The sequence below is a fragment of the Galeopterus variegatus genome, unplaced genomic scaffold (assembly GCF_000696425.1).
Source record: "Galeopterus variegatus unplaced genomic scaffold, G_variegatus-3.0.2 Scaffold4112, whole genome shotgun sequence".
Classification (NCBI taxonomy): Eukaryota; Metazoa; Chordata; class Mammalia; order Dermoptera; family Cynocephalidae; genus Galeopterus; species Galeopterus variegatus.
In genome coordinates this window covers 117984-138248 of record NW_007730223.1, presented here as the reverse complement: position 1 = coordinate 138248, position 20265 = coordinate 117984, and the positions used below count along the sequence as shown (strand labels likewise).

At 39.5% G+C, this 20265-nt stretch overlaps 1 protein-coding gene across 3 annotated transcripts in view; it reads left to right on the top strand.

The window, feature by feature from the left end:
* The first annotated feature begins 722 nt into the window (after window positions 1–722).
* The window catches only part of MFSD6 (major facilitator superfamily domain containing 6), a 55638-nt gene continuing 36095 nt past the window's right edge, over window positions 723–20265 (top strand). For all 3 annotated transcript variants that reach the window (XM_008586772.1, XM_008586770.1, XM_008586771.1), the window contains exon 1: window positions 723–2331. In XM_008586772.1, coding sequence (XP_008584994.1) covers window positions 773–2331 — 1559 coding nt within the window. In that variant the 5' untranslated portion in view covers window positions 723–772. The remainder of the gene's footprint in view (window positions 2332–20265) is intronic.

Below are 20265 nucleotides of genomic sequence, written 5' to 3'. Positions count from 1 at the left end.
ATATATGTAAAGATCTTTAAATGTTACCTGGCACAGAGTAAGTGCTTGATAAATATTATCTGCTATTGTTTTCTGGCATTTTCTTATGATGTAATACATAAAAGCACATTTGGAGAATTGCACGTCCTATAAGCAATGTGAAGACCGCTTCCTTACCAGGTTGTTTTTGTCATGGCTTTAGTGATCAACTCCAGTTGCAAAGTGTAGTTGGCTCCTTCTTTCTCACTATATTTGTGGTTGTGGTTAAACACAACCTATTTGTCCCTGTAAGCTGAATGGTTTTAGGTACCTTTATTTCCTAAAGAATTCTAGACTTCATCATGCAGTGGACTTGTTTGACTAGTAAAACCAAGAACTATGAAGAACTACCAGGATCTATGAAGAGTGTTTATTTTCAACTCTCTATATTTGGTTTAGACATAATCCCTATCATTTGTAAATTTTCCCTGGGAATCAATAAAAAGATTGAGAATGAATCTGAGCTATACACCTGCCATTGGAAGATGTAATTAGTCAGTCAGTGGCCACAAAGAGTATTTGATTTTTTTAAAAGCTATTTTTCTTTACCAGTATTGTGTGGTTGCAAGTGATAAATGAAGTGAATTTTCTCTTACAGTTATTATTTTCACTGCAGTTTGAAACTCCTCAGTTTCCTGAGGTTCTATGTTTACATGTTATGATTTTCATTACTAAGCCATCTTTTAATTTTTACTTTACAGATCAATAATCAACACTTTGAAGCTCATAAACTTTCTGATGCTGGTGGTAAGCCATGGCGGCAGACGATAAAGTTGCTATCTTAACTGATGATGAAGAGGAACAGAAGAGAAAATATGTGCTTGCTGATCCCTTTAATGGCATTTCCAGGGAACCAGAACCACCTTCAAATGAAACACCCTCCTCCACAGAAACATCTGCTGTTCCCCAGGAAGAAATAGACTGGATAGAGAAACATTGTGTTAAAATAAACAACGATCTTCTAATTTCCAAGGTCTTTTACTTTTTCTTTTATTCTGCCTATGGCTCTCTTTACCCGCTTTTGCCTGTGTATTATAAACAGCTGGGAATGTCACCAAGCCAGAGTGGACTGCTAGTAGGTATTCGATACTTCATTGAATTCTGCAGTGCTCCCTTTTGGGGTGTAGTTGCAGATCGCTTTAAAAAGGGCAAAATTGTCCTCCTCTTTTCTCTTTTATGTTGGGTTTTATTCAACCTGGGAATTGGATTTGTCAAACCTGCTACATTGAGATGTGTACCAAAGATCCCCCCAACAGCTCACCCCACCAATGCAAGTCACCTGTTAACCATCCTGCCAACAAATTCTTCCATTATCTCTTTCCTTACCACATCACCAAAAATGCGTGAGAAGAGGAACCTGCCTCCTTCCAGTTGGCCATCAATGTTAGAAACAGGGCCCAATATCTCAGATGCTTTTATCTTTTCAACACCTCCAAACAAGAGCAGTGAACCCACCCTGCAGCCCCAGACAGATGAAATTACTGACCATATTATGGACTTGACATTGAACCCAAGCATAGCAACCTCTGCCCCCCCAGGAAATGTAACCAGGGAGACAACCACTGTTATGGTCACTACCACCAAATCTTTACCTTCCAACCAAGTCGCTCTTGTTTATGATCAACAAGAAGTTGAAGCTATATTCTTAGTGATCTTGGTAGTTGTCATCATAGGAGAATTTTTCAGTGCCTCTTCTGTCACGATTGTAGACACAGTAACACTCCAGTACCTGGGAAAACACAGAGACCGCTATGGATTGCAGCGCATGTGGGGCTCGCTGGGCTGGGGCCTGGCTATGCTGTCCGTGGGCATCGGCATCGACTACACCCACATAGAAGTGCTCATCGATGGAAAGGGGTGTAAGCCCCCTGAGTACCGGAACTACCAGATCGTCTTCATTGTCTTTGGAGTTCTTATGACCATGGCCTTGATCGTTGCTACTCAGTTCCGGTTCCGGTACAACCACTTCAAAAACGACGACGATAAAGGGAAAGAGGTTGAGATCCCTCAGGTGGAGAGGAACACCTCCACAGAGTCCTCTGAGGAGACACCAACCACCACAAGCCACTTGCAGACCTTCAATTTTTGGGACTTAATCAAACTGCTTTGCAGTGTCCAGTATGGCTCCGTGTTGTTCGTGGCTTGGTTTATGGGTTTTGGATACGGCTTCGTGTTTACCTTTCTCTACTGGCATTTGGAAGACCTGAATGGAACTACAACCCTTTTTGGGGTCTGTTCAGTCCTGAGTCATGTGTCTGAGCTGACAGCTTATTTTTTTAGTCACAAGCTTATTGAATTGATTGGCCACATCAGGTAAGAAAATGCTTACTATGGCTACCCCTCAGCAATTGAACTTTATCTTTTTATAGTTCATAGCTCCTTTTAGCACATTTAAGGATGTTATAATTTGTGTTGGGGGTAGGATTGGGACAGGAATGGGACTTTCTGTTGCTTTTCCTCCTTAAAATAGAAACAAAAGGAAGTCATGAGTCTAGTTGGATTGTCTAAAACAGACAGACAGAGAAACAATGGCTGCCTCCTCTCTCCCGCCCCTCAGAAAAGATCTATAGGTTACTTTGCTTTGTGCTAGGAGACTTGTACAGTAAATGTTTTTAGGTATAGGAGCACAAACTTAGTGAACGTATTATTCCATGGACCTCTCAGACATTTATGAAGGAAGACTTAAGTGGATAAAAATGGACTGTGTTTTTTCAGTCTTTAATTATTCTCAGCCACTTGTTGACACAGATAGAGCTTGAATATATAGCATGTAAACATGTCCATTATATTTAATAAGGCTGTTGTGTAACCCTCCATAATTCCTAATCCATGATATTACATGGAGGAGATTCTTATATATTTTTTTCTGATTGTTTCATGAACTCACTTATATTTTTGTCTGGCATGAAGACATGGGATATTTAAAAAATCTCCCTTCTACCTAAAATTTCCCATATAATCCTTTTAGTAAAAAAAAAAAAAAATTTCTAGTGTTTCTTATTTTGTAGCGTTTCTCACCATTAATATTTGCCTGATGCTGATTGAATAGTTCTTTGTTTATAGTCTTTCTGCTCTATTGTCAGTTGTAAAATGTGGGTCCAGCTACACTTAAGCATTCTTGCCTCATGGAAAAAGTGGGACAAGTCTGTCCCTAAAATTTGAAGTTGCTATAACTAAAGGAGAGCAACCATATGTATTTGTGTGTGGTAATCTTTAAACCTGCTGTTTCTATAAGAAATTAAGAAGGAAAAATAGACAATGACAAGATTTGAGGAACATTGATCTTTATTCCTTTTATTTCCTTTCTACTAACTGAGGAAAATATTTTCTAATTTAAAGTCTAGAATCATTTTCTCCAAACAATTGTGAATACTTTTTCTTGTTTGTTTGGTTTTGCTTTGGGAGGCTGTGTCCTGTTCCTTCTCTTTCTCAAATCTTTGACCCCTTTGTTGTCACTAAACAGAGTCAGGCACTGTGTGGATGGTTCCCGGACCCACAGAATCCTTGGGGCACATCCACTGGGACCATTCTCAAAAAGAGCCGTATAATATTAGGGACTTGGAACATCCTTTAACCTTGCCCAGGCTGTATTTACTTTCTCTGAGCCATGTGGATTGATCATGATCAATTAGATACGTCTGTTCAGCTTGGGTGTGTGAGCAGATCTCACAGCAGTTAGTAGTATCTTGAAAATCACTGTCATTTATTGCCAAAGAGGTACCCAGTTAGGTCTTACCAATGAGTGGAGGAGTTTCTAGTCATTATTTAATAAGTCAATAGCGTTCTTTGAACAATGACTCAGCACAGAGTATGTGTTTAGAATCTATTTTCAAAGAAATTGTTAGGTTCTTCTCACATGCTAAGAATAGACAGTTCTCGTCTACCTTTTGTCCAAGCTATATATTTTCATGATAAAATCCTACAGGGTTTACTGCTACTTTTGGTAATTACATAAGCTTACACTGTGTTTTTCTTTCCTGAGTAGTATTACTCATTATTTAAATCCCTACGGTTCACTTAACCTTAATTTTCTGGTTTTATGTACAAAAAGCATCTCCCCTGTCTTATTTAATGACGTTATGGGAGATGATTGCTCTTTTAGTCACATTGTTGCTCCCGAAAGCCTACTGGAATTCCATCCATATGTGGTCATTTACCGCTTTTGAATTTTAATTATTTTCATTAAGATGTATTAATTATTTTAAGGATTTTTAAAAGAATCTGATAGCTAAAGTGAGATTATGTTCACATACCCAGGTAGAATGGATATGTTTCTTTTGATGAGTATTTTGGGAGCCCAATCAGGTGGTGGTGGTTGAGATTTTGTAGTTTAAAAGTAGTGATGACAGCTTAAATTTTTCACTGGAAGAATATCATATATTAAATAGTTGATGAAGAGAAATTATCTTTCTATGAATTCTTACTCCTAATGTATTACTCATGGGATCATAAAGAGAGATTTAGCTGTGGCCCTTACGTGTGCATGTACATTTTTTCCAGTAGTCCATGACTATCCTGTTAGGAGTTTTAAGAGTCAGCACAACCATAAAAATTGTAAATATCAGCTGGCTGGTTAGCTCAGTTGGTTAAAGCTTGATGCTGATAACACTAAGGTCCAGAGTTCAATCCCTGTACCAGCCAGCTGCATTGCCCCCACCCTCAAATTGTAAATATTGTAATGTAGTCAGAAGTGGATTTTCACAAGTTCATATATAGATTCATAATAGGAAAAATTCATAGCAGAAAACAATTCTTAAAAAAGCATGTCCAGTGTTGAACCATTTAGTATTTTAACTTTCCACAATTTGGGCCCAGTTTTTCAGGGAATAACCTATGAGTCCAAATACACACACACACACAAACACACACATACACAGTAAATGATTTCTGATTTTGAGCATGGATTTTGTTCTACTCTGGAAAGTGACTTTCTCAGGCAAATAGAATAATGCTTAATGTTTCCAATAAAAATTAATTTCTTTTGATTTGAAATCATAAGACTTTAGAATTTACAGCAAGTACATTTCTAGGCTTATTTACTTAAAGATGATTCACAAGAGATATAAATGTATTTTAAGGATATATTCACCTTGCTGAACATCTCAACACCCATGAGTAGGATTGTAACAAAAATAAATTGCAATAAATCATTTGTATATTTTTGAATCATTACCATCCAATGTTAGGCTGCCACCTATGTTATTTGATTTAAATTTATTTACATTATAAGGGACACACAAAAATCTACTTAATCAATCTGTGACTTTGCCCTGTAATTCTTACACTCTAGGTCAGTTTTGCCATGCCAATATTATCCAGAGAGGGTAATATATTACCTGTTATTAACCGTTAACTACTACTTAATAGCAAGTAAATATCTGAATGAGCTAGCCAGTCAGTTTGGGAAAGAAGGAAATACAAGATGCAAATAGCAAGATGAGGAACACCAGGCTTTCCTGCTAGGGCACTGCAGGAAGAGCCAGAACAGATAGCAAGATACTGGGCTTCAACTCAGCTGAGGACATAGGGCAGTGGCACATGATAAACGTATTGTCGGTGGATGAATAGCAGTAAGTATTATGAGTGGGAGGAAGCTCTGCAGCTGGGATGATCAATTTGAGCTGGCCACTGAAGGATTTAGAAAGGATCATGTGTATCTTTTTTGCTGCTTTGAGTCTCCCTTGTTTCTACCCATCTCTGTGCCATCTTTGTTGTTCCTGGGCCTGCAGGATCTCAGCTCTTCTCACTGCCCTGTATGGAAGGGCACTGATTTCTGCAGGGTGTGTTCCCCAGGATCTGGTCTTATGTCTTCTGCCTGGAGTCAGCTAATGTATTGGTTCTTAATCATTAGACTCACCAGGAGAGCTTTAAAGCTCCAAATGCCCAGGCTGCATGCAGACTAATTACATCAGACACTAGGGGTGTACCCAGACATTCTAACTTTTTAAAGCTCCCCAGTTGGTTCCAGTGTGCAGACAAGGTTGAGAACCACGAAGCTAATCAGAGGCATAGGTGAGAGGAGGATTAGAGGGAGGGAAGCAGGGGAAAAAACCCAGGGCATTTCTTTCTGTCTTTCTAGCTCATGCTGCATATTTGTGTAAGCTTTGGAGATTGTTCTTCTAGTTCTTTCAGGTGGCTTTTTTCTCTGGCCTCTGGTAGGTTCCTCACATGCATGGGTTGATCAGTTACCAAATGAAGACACGAGGGGAACCCTCTGCAGATCTCTACAGCTCTCTCTCTTTGTGGCTCACTCGACCCTGGTACTCCTTGCTTCCCAGACTCTCAGCCCTGTCTCATCAACTTGGGAGACCTTTATCTCTGTTGAGCAGCATCTTTCCAAGCTGCAGCATCTCACCTAAGGCTTACCCACTTTGGGTGACCCTGAGCTCCAGCAACATCATCTCCTCCCTTATCCTTCTAACCTGGGCCAGGTAGAGGCTGCCTGCAGTTCACTCATAGCACTCTGGCTTCTCAGCTCTTCTGTCACCTATCTAACCAGGTCCCTGAGTTAACACAGACTGATGCCTGTTTCCCTGATTAGATCCTGACTCATACGCCATCCTCCACTGCTTAGGAAGACTTCTGATGGCAACTGCTATAGTGAAGAAAAAGAATAGAAATGGAACAACTCAATTCTTGATTAAAATGCAAAAAGATGGTGGACTTTAAAAAACTTTTTTTCATCTCTGATTTCTTAAGGGAGGATTATTTCTTCTTTAAAAATGACTTTTGGGCCAGCCCGGTGGCGCACTGCTACAGTGCGCCGCTTGGGAGCGCGGTGGTGCTCCTGCCGAGGGTTCAGATCCCACATACAGACCGGCCGCTCACTGGCTGAGCGAGGTGCGGGTGCAACACCGAGGATTGCGATCCTGTTGTCGGTCCCGGTCCGGTACGGGCGCGACACTGAGGGTTGCAATCCGTTGCCGGTCACGAAAAAAGACAAAAAAGGGAAAAAAAAAATGACTTTTGCTTCCATAAGAAGTGTTTTAAAAGACTTAATTTCATAGTAAATTTGAAACTATAAGTTATACATGCTCTAGAGGGGCAAGTATTACTCTATTATTCAAAAACCAAAACTCTGCATATTTGTTCAGTTGAGCCAAACAGTAATATAGTCCTAAACAATCCCAGATTAATAGGATATTGGGGAAGAGCACTAAAGGGGAGTTGAAGGCCAGATAGATGCTGAGATCAGGAACATGAACTTCATTTCTTAGATGTTCATATGGGATGATCACTCTCATTTGCAATGTGGAGGTGACTTTAAGACGGGAGTCCACTGAGAAGTTTCTTAAAATAGTCCAAGTGAGGATGGTACAGGCCTGAACAACAGTAGCAGTAGAATTTGAGGGGAGCTATAGATTTGGGAGGCAACACTGACAGAATGGTTTAGATGTGGGAAGTGAGGTAGAGACCCCCGTATTTCCAGCTTGGGGATGATGGTTCTGCTAAACCTAATAGGATTTTCAGAAAGATGTAGGATGGGGGGCCGGGGTATAATCTGAATTCAGTGTTGGGTTTGTTTAGCTTGAAGTTGAAGCATCTAGATGGGGCTGTCTAGCAGTGACTATTATAAGCCTGAAGCTTAATGGAGAGATAGGATTGGGGGTGCAGATTTGGGACAGTTGAAACCATGAGCGTGGGTAAGATCAAATGGAAATCTTGTGGTCTAAGAAGAGAAATAGGCTGAGGAAAATTATAGTTGTCTCCAAGATAGTATTCCAAGTTTCTGATCTTATTGAAATGTTGGTCTATGCTTTATTGCTTAAAGTATCCTTATGCTTGAGAGTGTTTTATGTTGGGGGGAATTGTATTGTGATATTTACCATAACCCGTTTCCACGTCTTGCTTCAGTAGCAGTTAACTTTCTGAGTACCCACCCCCTGCCTCCAGTGCCATCGCCTGAGCCAGGCCACCTCTGTGGGTGTTTATAAGTGGGTCTAAGACATAAGCAAGAGAGAAAATAAAGGGAGCAGGAATATAACGAAGAGAGAGAGAAAGGAAAAAACCACTCACTGCAGGGGAAGATTTCTAAATGTTTTTATTTATGAAAGACAGTATTACGTAGTGGTTACAAGCACAGGCTGTCACATTGCCTGGTTCCAAGCCTGGCTCTGCCTCTTGGAACCATTTGGCAGAAAAGTTACAGACCTTTTCGTGTTTCTATTTTGTCATCTATAAATAGGGATACTATTAATACTTATCCATTAAGGTTATTTTATGAAGACTAAATGAGATAAAATATGGCAATTGCTTACAACAGTTACTGGTATATATTAGTAGTTCAGCTTTATTTTTAATTACTTTATCAATTCTCTGATATATTATATTCATCATTACAAGACCCATTGAATCTGGTAAAAATACAGTTTCAGAAGTGTACAGTTCATTAAGGCTATAAAGTCAAGATGTTTATGTAGTTTTCAAAATAACTAACATTCCTCCTCAAAAACCTCTTGGTCAAATTGATATTTTTTCTCCCAATTTGTGATGACTATAGGTTGTCACATGAAATGGAGTTATATTAAATTGGAAGTGTGCTGCCCGATATTGCCTTTATATTATAGAATGTTTTGTTCTTATAAACCGTAAGGTTGTCTTCTTAAAGTTCATCAGTACTAAAAAATGAGGTACTTTGATCTTTTAGGTATTATAGGGTGTGTGCAAAAAACTGGTGATTTGGGCGGGCCCCATGGCTCACTCGGGAGAGTAGGGTGGTGCCGAGGTCGCGGGTTCAGATCCTATTCAGGGATGACCACACTGTGCCGAGGGTTGCGATCCCCTTACCGGTCCAAAAAAAAAAAAAAATTGGTGATCTGATATAGTCTGGCTGGTTAATGAAATAAAATGTAAATGACTCCTAGCACGGGTAAAGTGAGGCCTGTTTGCCCATGTTTTCTTTGCCAGAGCAGTGTACAGTCACTGACTGTGGCTTCAAGCCCAGTGTGTGATTCTTTCTGGTCATGGCACCAGGTTCTCAGAAGTAGGAATATTCCACGTGGAAGCCTGCCAACCAGCATATAGGCGTTATTGAATGTAGTGCAGCCACAACACCACAACATCAGTTCTACTGTAACATCAGTGTCAGTTTATAAAATGTGAAATAAATGAGTGCTCTATTGCAGTGGATTAGAAGCTCACTGACAAGATCTGAGGAAGGTAGATTGCAGATTTAAAGTGACTGTGTTCTTTTTAGTGTAAGGGAGATTTTATGGTTCTATTTAAGTCATCATTATCCACAACCCAGTTTTGTTATGTAGTTTTTCATTTATTATATGAAAACTATGGTGAAACACAACAGAAAACAAATGTAAAGCCACAATATAACTCCCCAAATTGGTTAAACAGCCAAACATGTCTACGTAGGTTAACAATTACATCATTATGTGTAATTATATTGTTACAATTTCAAAAGTGAATATTTGTGTACTAAAATAATCCCCCATTTCATTCAAAAGCAGTTGTTTCATAAAGACAATGTTTTGTGTCTTATTTTAAATTCTAATCCTTTCATGCAAAATAACATAATGAAAAGAAGTGACATTATTATTTTCCTTTTCTTTACACTGTGTAGTTCGATGAATTAACTCTAGCATGCTAATCTGAAATAGGTGTAGAGATGAAATAGTCCAGGCCTCTTGTTTTCCAGCTTGCCTGAGGATACAGGCCTGAAGTCTCCCACCCTTCCACGTTGGTCTTGGTGCTGAATGAGGCCTTTTGAATTGAACTGACCTGGTTTCCATCCTGCTTCTGCTCCTTACTTAAATGGATGGGCGTGCTGCATGGGCCGAGTCTTAGTTTTATTCGTCTGTAACTCTGGGTGGCAGTACTTACCTCATAGGGATATTAGAGAGAATGACATGAGAACTTTTGGAAAGCTCTTAGCATGGATTCAAACAGCTAGCAAGGAGGCAGGAAGCAGGAGCTGCTGTTATTATTAATATTGGTGGTGATGGTATTCTATGACAATTGAGTATTAGTTTTTTATAATTTATCAGAGTATTTAAAAAGATGTAGAATCTACCTATTTCACATGCTTAAAAAATAGGACTCAAATATGTTCTACTTACATAGAACAAAATAAACAAAAACACCAGGACCTATTTATTTTATTTTAGGAGTTTTAATGCTTCCTGTAATTAATTATATGGACAAAAGGAAGGTCATTTTCTCCCTTTTCCTTTAAGCTCTAAGGATTACAGAGCTGAGATTTGAAGTCTTCGTTTTTACGTGGGTAGGTGATTAGTCAAAGGAGATAGAACTCTGGTTCCAGAAAAAAATATGTTAGCCTACCTCCCTCTCGATCAGTCAAAGGGTACAAATTTTAATATTTTTAACATTTCTTTGTGAATTAAGTTAAAAAATCTCACCCATACAATAGCACTCTCCAAAAGTGATATTACTTTTGCCACCATCAAATGATCTCTAGGATTCTTCCCTGTCCTGTGATGAGGTTTAGTTCCCTGAGACCAAGCTGAGATTTAGCCTTGCTGAACTTTATCTGAGTTTTATTCAACACAGGACTATTACAAACTCTGAAGGAATCTTGGGAGTACAAGAGTATACTAGTTTATCAACAAGAAAGAGAGGTTGAGGCAGGGTGTATCCGAGCCTGCACAGTTTGGGAAGTCCCTCGGATCTCTTGACGCCCTGGCAGAGTATTCTGTCCAACAGAAAGGCACAGGCACTTTACTCTGTTAGTTCCTGTATTTGCAAATGCTACAGATCCCTAGCTTCCTGAAATAAACCCAATTGAAAAATGGTTCTAACTGGGAGAGTTGTGCATCCATAGTAGAATCCGCCCAGTGACTTACCAGGGTCTGAATTTGAAAAGAAATTTCTTGGCAATGTCATGATGTTTCTAAGATGGGAGTAGTGGTGATGAGGGCACATTCCATTTATGAAAAAGCTAATGAAACATGAACTATGAACAAGAAATTTGAAGTTGGCCAAAGATAGAAAATCTACAGTAGCAAGACATTTATTCATGCTTGTTCTGGGTTTGCCCAACCCAGGACTGGATACTGGTGGGAAATATAAGAGATAAATGCTTGTTTCTGATCTCTTTGGCCTTTATACTCTTGCTTTAAGGCTGAGATTAATGATAACCATCTGGAGAGCCATCTACGACTGTACTAACTCTAGCTTAAAATGGGCCAAATTTTAGGGTGTGGGTCTCTTTGGCCTTTATACTCTTGCTTTAAGGCTGAGATTAATGATAACCATCTGGAGAGCCATATACGACTGTACTAACTCTAGCTTAAAATGGGCCAAATTTTAGGGTGTGGGTATTTAGGGACTCTGGGGATCTCCCAGTGCATTGTTCTGAAAATATGGCTGGCCTGGGAGCCACTGGGACACATTATTATAAGCCATCACCACGAACATTTATTAAGACACCTAGTGTTTAACACAATCCTAAACATATCAGAGGAAACTAAACAGATATATTCTCTCTGATTCATAGGCACAATAAAAATAGAAGGATTTTTTAACAGAAAGTATGTGTTGAAAAATATTAGTGCATTTGAGATGGAATTATTATTTTAACATAATGAATATTACAGAATGGAGCTAATTAGAGCTTTTCTAATCAGAGAACACAAAGTTAGCAATTTTAGATTTTTTTGTTTGTTTTGATTTTAGCCAGAAGTGCAGTCTGCAGTGTTCTCTTACACGTGAGCAATTGGGTGAGAATGTGAGGATAGGTTAGTGTGAGTCCATCACCATTGAATTCTGTTTTTCATTTTGTGCAAACTGGAGAGCATTGGAGTTGTTAAAATATAATATTTCTATAGTTTTAAAAATATAATATGTAATAATTCTGGATTATTTCTGTCCTGCTAAGGAGGACATGTAGGCTGTATCATAGCATTTAAGAAAAACTATTTGGTGATATAAAGAAGACACATAAAAAGTAAATTATTTATATACTACCTCGTGTCATTTCTTTAGGGCTTAGTGACTGTAAGCTACCGTCTCTGTAATAGCTGACATGCAAAATAATTGTAATTACAGCTATTATTATTTATATCTGGGTAGATTTCTATTTTCCTATTCCTTTCTCATTTTACCTTCAAAGACGTTGATACCTATTTTTATAGGAAAAGCCTCTTAGAGCTATTTCAAATATAGATTCTTATTATTAAACTGTAAGCTGTAGAGGCTCGAAAATAGAAGAATTTATGATCAGAAGATGAAAGGGAGTAATTTGGTTTTTATAATCCCTTGAAAAGAAAATTTTTGCAAAGAAATGTGTTACCATATTATATCATAGCTACTAGGCTGACTTATTATTAATAGCATTACTTATAACTGATCTATTCATAGTTTAGAACAAAGGCCATTGTTGCAGGGTAGTGTAAATGAATCCAGGGCTTTTAGTTATTGGTGTCACTTTCGGTTTGTTTTCTCTTCCACCTGCAGTGGCTGCGTTGACTGAGGCACTCACTGAGTTCAAGAGAGCAGGACTAACTCCATATGTGTGTAGCTTTTGCGGTTGTAGATTGCTGCCAGACTGTCGGCCTCTAACAGACAAGAGTAAAGATGGCTTCCACAGATTCATTATCTGGGCAACCACTGTGGAGGCCAGTTTAGCAGTCTCTGGTGATGTTCAAGCTGGACACTCCCTGTGGTCTTGACATTGAATTTTAAAGTAAATGCCTGGCTACAGAAACTCTTACAAACATGCAGAAAGATGTGTACAAGGATGCTTACTTGATTACTGTGTCTTTCTGACAGTGAAAAAGATAAGAGCCATCAATTGAGGAATTAATACATATAATATGGTATATTTATAGGATGGAATATTATGCAGGAGTTAAAAGAATTGGACTGGATCAATATGTCACATTTCCAAAAATATGGTGTTATGGGGCCAGCTAATTAGCTCAGTTGGTTAGAGCGTGGTGCTGATAACACCAAAGTCCAGGGTTCAATCCCTGTACTGCCCAGCCACCAAAATAACAACACTAATAGTAATGATAATAAAAATAACGTTGAATGGGAAAAAAGCAAGTTTCAGAATGATACACAGTTTGGTACGTTTATGCAAATTTTAACAACACATTTTAAAAGTTAAATATATTTTTATGAATATACCTACATATATATAAATACATTTAAATTTGGAGAAGATCACATTCTAAATTCATATTAACCCTAGCTTTCTGGACAGGACATAAAGAGAAGGAGACTAGGATGGGGAACAAAGAAGAAAAAAAGGACCTCTACTTTATCTGCATTTTTTTTTTCTTTAAAGAAATATGGCAAAATATTCATAAGTTTCCATTCTTAGTGCTAGATATTCTCTACTTTTTTTTTTTTTGATATTTTCTATTGGAAAATAGCTTGAAGCCCATGTCTACTTATAATGGAACAATATAATCACTCTCTTATAGAAGAGCTAAGGGTATGTGTGTGTATATTTAATTATAGCTGTATATGTTTTAAAAAGACAAATTTATTCAAATATATCAGGTAAACATTGAGATTTTGTGTCATTAATGTGTACATGGCCTATATATTCTTCTCTAAATAGGATAAACATAAATGATTAAAAGTCTATTTTGTAAGAGGGTACTTCAAAAAATTTCATGGAAAGATTCATATTATCTTTTAATTCTGTTTTTCTACATTTTGAAGTACCCTCATATAATTACCATGGCCTCAGGTCTTATTTCTTCACTTTAAAATGAGGTCAGGTACAGAGCTGGCCGTTTAGCTCACTTGGGAGAGCATGGTGCTGGTAACACCAGGGTCATGGGTTCAGACCCCTTACCAGCCAGCCGCAAACAAAGGAGATCAGGTGCCAATTCATAGTATCTCATTAAGATTAATATCAAACTGTGCTCAACAACTCTGATTTGAGTAGTAATTATAATATTTCTTTATATATATATAAAAAAATACTAAAAAGTTTAGTATTATCTCAAAGATCATAAAGTTTGTTACTGGTAGTGAGTCCAAAAATGGGTGTGTGCACCAGCTATTTAATTATCTTGAGTCATAGTGTCAGTTTACTGCCTTTTTACTGTATAAGTCAAAAGTAGCATTGTTCTTTATTGCCTTACCTCAGATATGCTACCAATACGTGGAATATACCTTATTCCACAGAAAAGATTCTTACATACTTCATAGGGAAAATTTTTTATGTTCAGTTTCTTAATTAGGCTAAATCAGATCATAATTTCCAGATCACTAATAAAAATAGTTACTGTATGCGTTACAATTTATAGTTTTCAAAAATATTTTTATTGTTACAACGACCTTGCAAAAACAGTTGTTATATTCATTTTACAGAGGCTTGATGAGAGTCTGATATTTTCCATTGGTGGAAAGATCAAGTTAATTCCTTGGGGGCCTGGGGTGGAGTACCTGAGAGTCTACAGACAGGGTTCATGGAGCCACGGGGTAGGTTCCTAATTGTGTTAGAGAATGTGAATATTAAAGACAGAGAAACAGGGTGCAGTGGACTGAATTATGTCCCCACCCTTTTATATATATTGAAGCCCTAACCCCCAATGTGGTGGTATTTGGAGATGGGGGACCTTTGGGTGGTAATTTGGTTTAGGTGAGGTCATGAGTGGGGCCTTCATGGTAGGATTAGAGCCTTTATACGAAAAGACGAGAGCCAGCACCCTCTCTCTCCACCTCCCCCGACCCCCAGTAGTAAGAAGGTCGTGAGTGATCCGCCAGCTAGGAAAAGAGCCGTCACCAGAACGTGACCACGCTGGTAATCTGTTCTCTGATTTCCAGGCTCTAGAACTGTGAGAAATAACTGTCTGTTGGTTAAGCCACCCAGTTTATGGTATTTTGTTATGGCAGCCTGGGCAAACTAGTATACATGTCTAGATTGTCAGAGCAAGGAGAGTCTGAGGTGGGTATAGAGGGTGGGATTCCCAAAGAGACAGAAGACACTAGAATAGGGACCTGTGGCTTAATACAGTGGGATGATAGAAGTGAGTCCAGCAGTGGCAAACTTTTATTTTTCTGCCTGTATACACATTGCTGGTAGCATGTGCATTGGTTGGGCAGATCCACCATGCAAGCCTAGAAAGGAACAGATTTGCTCTGATTTGCCCAAAGTCTATACTTCTGAGTGGTGGAGTGGGGACTTCAGCCCAGGTTCTCTGGCTTATAAATCCCATGCTCTTTTATACATACATATATATCAGACACTAATGTTGGTAGATAAAGACTAGTATCATTAGTATTTTATTACTGTTAATCAAGTTACTATTAATTATGTCTATTTTGTTACCGTTATTATTTTTTTTTCTTTTTGTCTTTTTTTACTGACTGGTAACGGGATCGCAACCCTCGGTGTTGCGCCCGCACCGCGCTCAGCCAGTGAGCGGGAACCGGTCTCCACATGGGATCCGAACCCTCGGCGGGAGCGCCGCCACACTCCCAAGCAGCGCACTCTCCAGTGCGCCACCAGGCCGGCCCCGTTATGTTATTCTTAACTCTGTTAATGAGGATATTTTTAGAAATCTGTTTCAGATACAAGTAGATTATTATAGCAAATCTTTGTGAAACAAGATTTTAAGGTAAAATGATCATTAATTATTGTGTGAAAATGAGCACCTTTTAAATTTCCCTAAAAGGCTTAGGATGAGGGTGGAAGAGGCTCTGCTGACTGTGGACAAGGCAGGGGATGTAACAGCAAAAGCCTCATCGAGTCTTGGTTCTGCAGTTTGCTTAGCTGCATGGCCCTGGCATCTTGGTTAACCTTTCAGGGCCTTGATTTCCTCAGATGTAAAACAGGATTAGTAATAAACTTTGTGTGTTCTATTTCAGAATATTATTGGCAGGAATACATGAGCTACTAAGCAGCAAAAAAAATGCTAAATAATTGGAGAGCATTATAGAAATATTAGCACAGCAGGGGGTGGGGTGGGCATGGTGTGGGGCCTGTATTGAGTGGAGGTCTCAGAGATCACTGACATTGGTGTTCTTTCTTCATTAATGTCCCAAAAAGAGGGACAAGAGTGGTTTGAACAAAATCTATTCAGTTAGAGTTCTCCACTTAAAAAAATAAGAGAACCAAATTTCTAGTTGTAAAAGTTTACTAGTTGACAGGTTTGGGGTAAGAGTTTATAGTAATTGTATTTACACTGTTTTTTTCTTACTTGAAAAATTCATAACATGAATTACACTTCAGACAGAGAAGGTGTTTGGTGTTGTGAGTCGGATCACATTGAATGAAGTCTGAAAGCTAGTGAAAGCTCAAGAAAGAGACAGAGAAGGATTTGTTCCAAAAACCAGTGTTGCTTCTGGGGTGATGAAGACTCTTTGCAGTGGGTTCTGTGAAGCCACATCACAGATTAAGGAATGGAAAAGATCAGAGATCCTTTCAACCTCTTGGTGGGGTGAGCCCAGCTCACAGGGAGCTTCCCAGGCTGCTCTAGAGACCTGCAGGGTTGATGGACACAGACTGTGCCTGTGGTTGGACCATACCCAAGGTGGGGACTCTGGACAGCTCCTTCTCTGCCGTTCTGTGATCTGTTCCCATTGCTCTCCCCTCACAGTCCTGTTTGGTGGGTGGGTGTGCGTGTGCGTGTGTGTGTGTGTACGCGTGCGCGCAATCCTTCCCAAGTTTCTGCTCCTTACCCAGCTAAGCAGTCAACTTTTGATGATTTAATTTCAAAGTCTGCCTGCTTGGGGCAGCCCACATGCAGGTCGGAGGTGGAAATCCTGGCTCACCTTTCTTCCTGCCTCAGCATTGATTCCTGTGGTTTCTGCAGCTTCAGCAGAAATGATCTTTCAGCCCATTTCATCTCATAACACAAAATTTTGCTTCTGACTAATCTTTCTTTTGTGATCCAGGATATTGGACAGCTATTGAGTGGCATTTGCTTTTCTAGTTTCCTCTTACCCTAGACTTCCCAAAGATTTGCCAAAGTTTAAAATGTCAACCATCTTCTAAAGCCAACACAAACATACATCCGACTTCTTTATTCCCAGTGCACAGCTGTGTCCAGAAGGATAACTGCACTAACACTGCCAGTTTCTGTCTCTTCTGATTCAATCTAGAGGTGTTTCTTCAAGCCTTTGTCTAGGTTTCATTTCATGTAGGGACTTTGGAGTAGGAAAACAGCATATTGCTATTATCTACCAAAAGAGCTCCTTAGGGCAAGAGGGCTAAGGACCTTGACCTTCCACTGACCAAGCAACTTTGTGGCCACCTTCCATGTCTCTAGACCTCTCTATGAAATGAGAGGGTTGGAGTTGATGCTATGGCTTCTTTTAGTTCTGACTCTAATGATCTAACTTTCTACTTTGGTTGTTTTAGTATGTGAAAAACCAGTTTTTAGACCTCACCCCTCCCTGTGTACCCCTCTCTCCCAGACTTAGACATTGAACGGTTTTTGCTGGTAAGTCAAAAATGTGCACAAAGACTTCATGCAAACTCATCCAGGCCATGCCATGAGAACAGACCAAGTAACCAGTGATAGGGGATGTGATTTATGATAGCAGTCACTGGGCTCTGTACACAAGTGACTTGAATGGAAGTTGGGACTCAAACTCTTAGACACTTCTCCATGTATTTTCTCAGGCAGAATTTGAAAAAGATGAGACTGTTCTTCCTGAAATATTTTCATTTTGTTGAATGGTAGCTTACACATTTGCACAATGTTTAGCAGTTTTTCTTTACATGCTGATTTGATCTTTTCTAAACCCCTGTAGTGTGACCACTCCTGAGAAAAGCCCACTTCAAGTATGCCTGTGCCATGGATTCCACCACGTCAGCCAGGGTGCGGCCTGTGCCCCACTGTGCTGCCCATTGTGAAAACACATTAATTAGCACTGTTTGTAAAAGCCTTTCGTTTTACATCAGCCACTGGAAAAGTAAATAGCAGTGCCGTAGATAAAGTAAATGAGTCAATAATTGAACTGGGCTGTACAAAATGCTAACAGTCATCCTCGAAGGATACAGCCTCACTCTGTTGCAGAGGGCCTGGGAGCTGCCACTGGTATCACCTCCTCTTATTGCTGATATGTGGCGTAAATGGCTCTTGAGGAAATCACTAGCATCTTTACTAAGTTTTGCTTTACAGTGGGAGTTGTGAGTGACCTTGGAAGGCATTTTCATGGGCTAAATTGTGCCCCTGAAAATTCATATATTGCGGTCCTAATCCTCAGTACCCCCAAGTGTGACTGTGTTTGGAGTTAGGATCTTTAAAAAGGTAGTTAAGTTAAAATGATGTTGTTAGGTGGGCCCTCATGTGTTATGACTTGGTGTCCTTATGAGAAGAGGAGATTTGGACACAGACACACAGAGGGAAGACTAGGCAATGACACAGAAGGAAGGTGGCCATACAAGCCAAGGAGAGGGGCCCCAGAAGAGACCAACCCTGGTGACACCTTGATCTTGGGACTTCTAGCTCCTAGAATTGTGAGAACATAAATTGCTATTGTTCAAGCCACCCAGTCTGTGGTATTTGTTATGGCAGCCCTAAGAAACTAATACAGTCATGTGGGCCTAGCTTCATTCCAGTTTAGAACCCCCTGCCCTAATCCTTGACAGATGGTTACTTAGATTTTGCTTGGCTGCTTTCTAGTGATGTGGAACTTGCTACCTCACAAAGAAGCTAAGATCTTCTGTCACTTGGAACTCTTTCAGTTGAAGTGGCAGAAAACCTTACCCAAAGTGGCTTAAGCAAAATAGGGAATGTATTGTCTGATTGAAAAGTCCAACAAATGGCCTTAGGTGTAACTTTAACCAGGTCTCAAAAGATGCAGTCAGAACATGGGTCTCTCCATCTGTTAGCTCTGTCTCTTATTGGGTAGGCTTCCCCAGGCCTGCTGGAGGTCCCAGACAGCTTCAGGATCGAGTCAGCTGAAAGAGAGAGAATGATATCCTCCCTTAGTTTCTTCATAGCAGCTAAAGCAAGAGCGTCCGTTGTACTGACTGCTCCCAGGTCTGACTTTGGGCTTACATAGAGTAAGTCAGCCTCCTCTTAAACAGAAAAGCCTTTCACGTACTTAAATGTCCCTCCTGAAATTTCTCCAATTCCTTCAGGGCTTTCTCCCAGAACATCTTATCAGGACTCTCTTCTTTTTATTTTCCCCTTCTTATTCTGGCTCCTTTCTTTTTTTTTGTCCATGATCTCTTAAAATGTGATGCCCTTAATTGGACCCACTCCTGCCATGGACCCATCAAAGTCAAGAGCAGTGGAGTTACTGTCTCCTTTTGATTTAGTCATGATACTCCTTCAGCCTGAATTTTGATGAACTTGTTTAGTTCCCTCAACTAAAACTAGGGTCAGCTAAAACTCTTAAGGCCCTTTTTCAAATGAATTGCTATGCCAAATGTCTGATTCTTCTCTGGTGATTATAGCATTTGTATTGTATATATGCCTCAGGCCATATCATGGAAAATTTTAAAGCAAAATTGTGTGTGTGCACAGGCACGTGTGTGTTTTCAGTCATTTGATTCTTACCTTCATAGAAAATGCAGCAACATAACAGCCAAGTTTTGTCTTCCGAGTGGTTGTGTTCCATTAATCAAGATTCTATTTTTGTTCTGAACGTCTTCAGTTTTCTATCTGAAGATACAGACAGCCTAAGAAAAAGTAGACAAATAAGCTGAAAGAACAATGGAGAGATGTAAATATGGCCAGGAAACCAGCACAGTGACCCTGCTGATGGTGACCATAATTACACTCTTAGTTTATCAGTCATTTAGAGAGGGAAGATCTGAAGGCAGCAAAATAAAGAATGATTTAAGACCAGCAGAGACTCAGACTTCATTCTTACCTTTTGTTTCTCTAGCAGAAACAATAGAAGGAAGTATGGGTAGCTGCAAAAAACATACAGAACTGAATGAATATTATTTCTCACTTCTTTACTCTTAGGACACACAATATGTCTCTTATTCTCCGTTATACAGGGATGGGTCAGTGTCCAGCTATACCTGCTTGGTGACAGAGGCTTGGTGGCTTCCAGGGTGTCCACTAGGCTGTGGGAATGCCACTGACTCTTTGAGCTTGTGGCTTGTATGCTAGCTCTTACTCTTCTGGTGAGATAGGCCTGTGGTAAGCAGAACCCTGTTATCTGCTTATGCATATGTGTTTAGGTTCCATTGCACAGTGCTTCAGGAGGCCCCAAATAAACTATAGTCAGCTACTCATTGAACTATTGCTTGTCCACATAAATGACAATATTTATCTTCAACCAGAGCCTGTTAACATTAGTCAAAAATGTTGCCAAATAAGGACACCTATTTTTTTAATAAAAAAA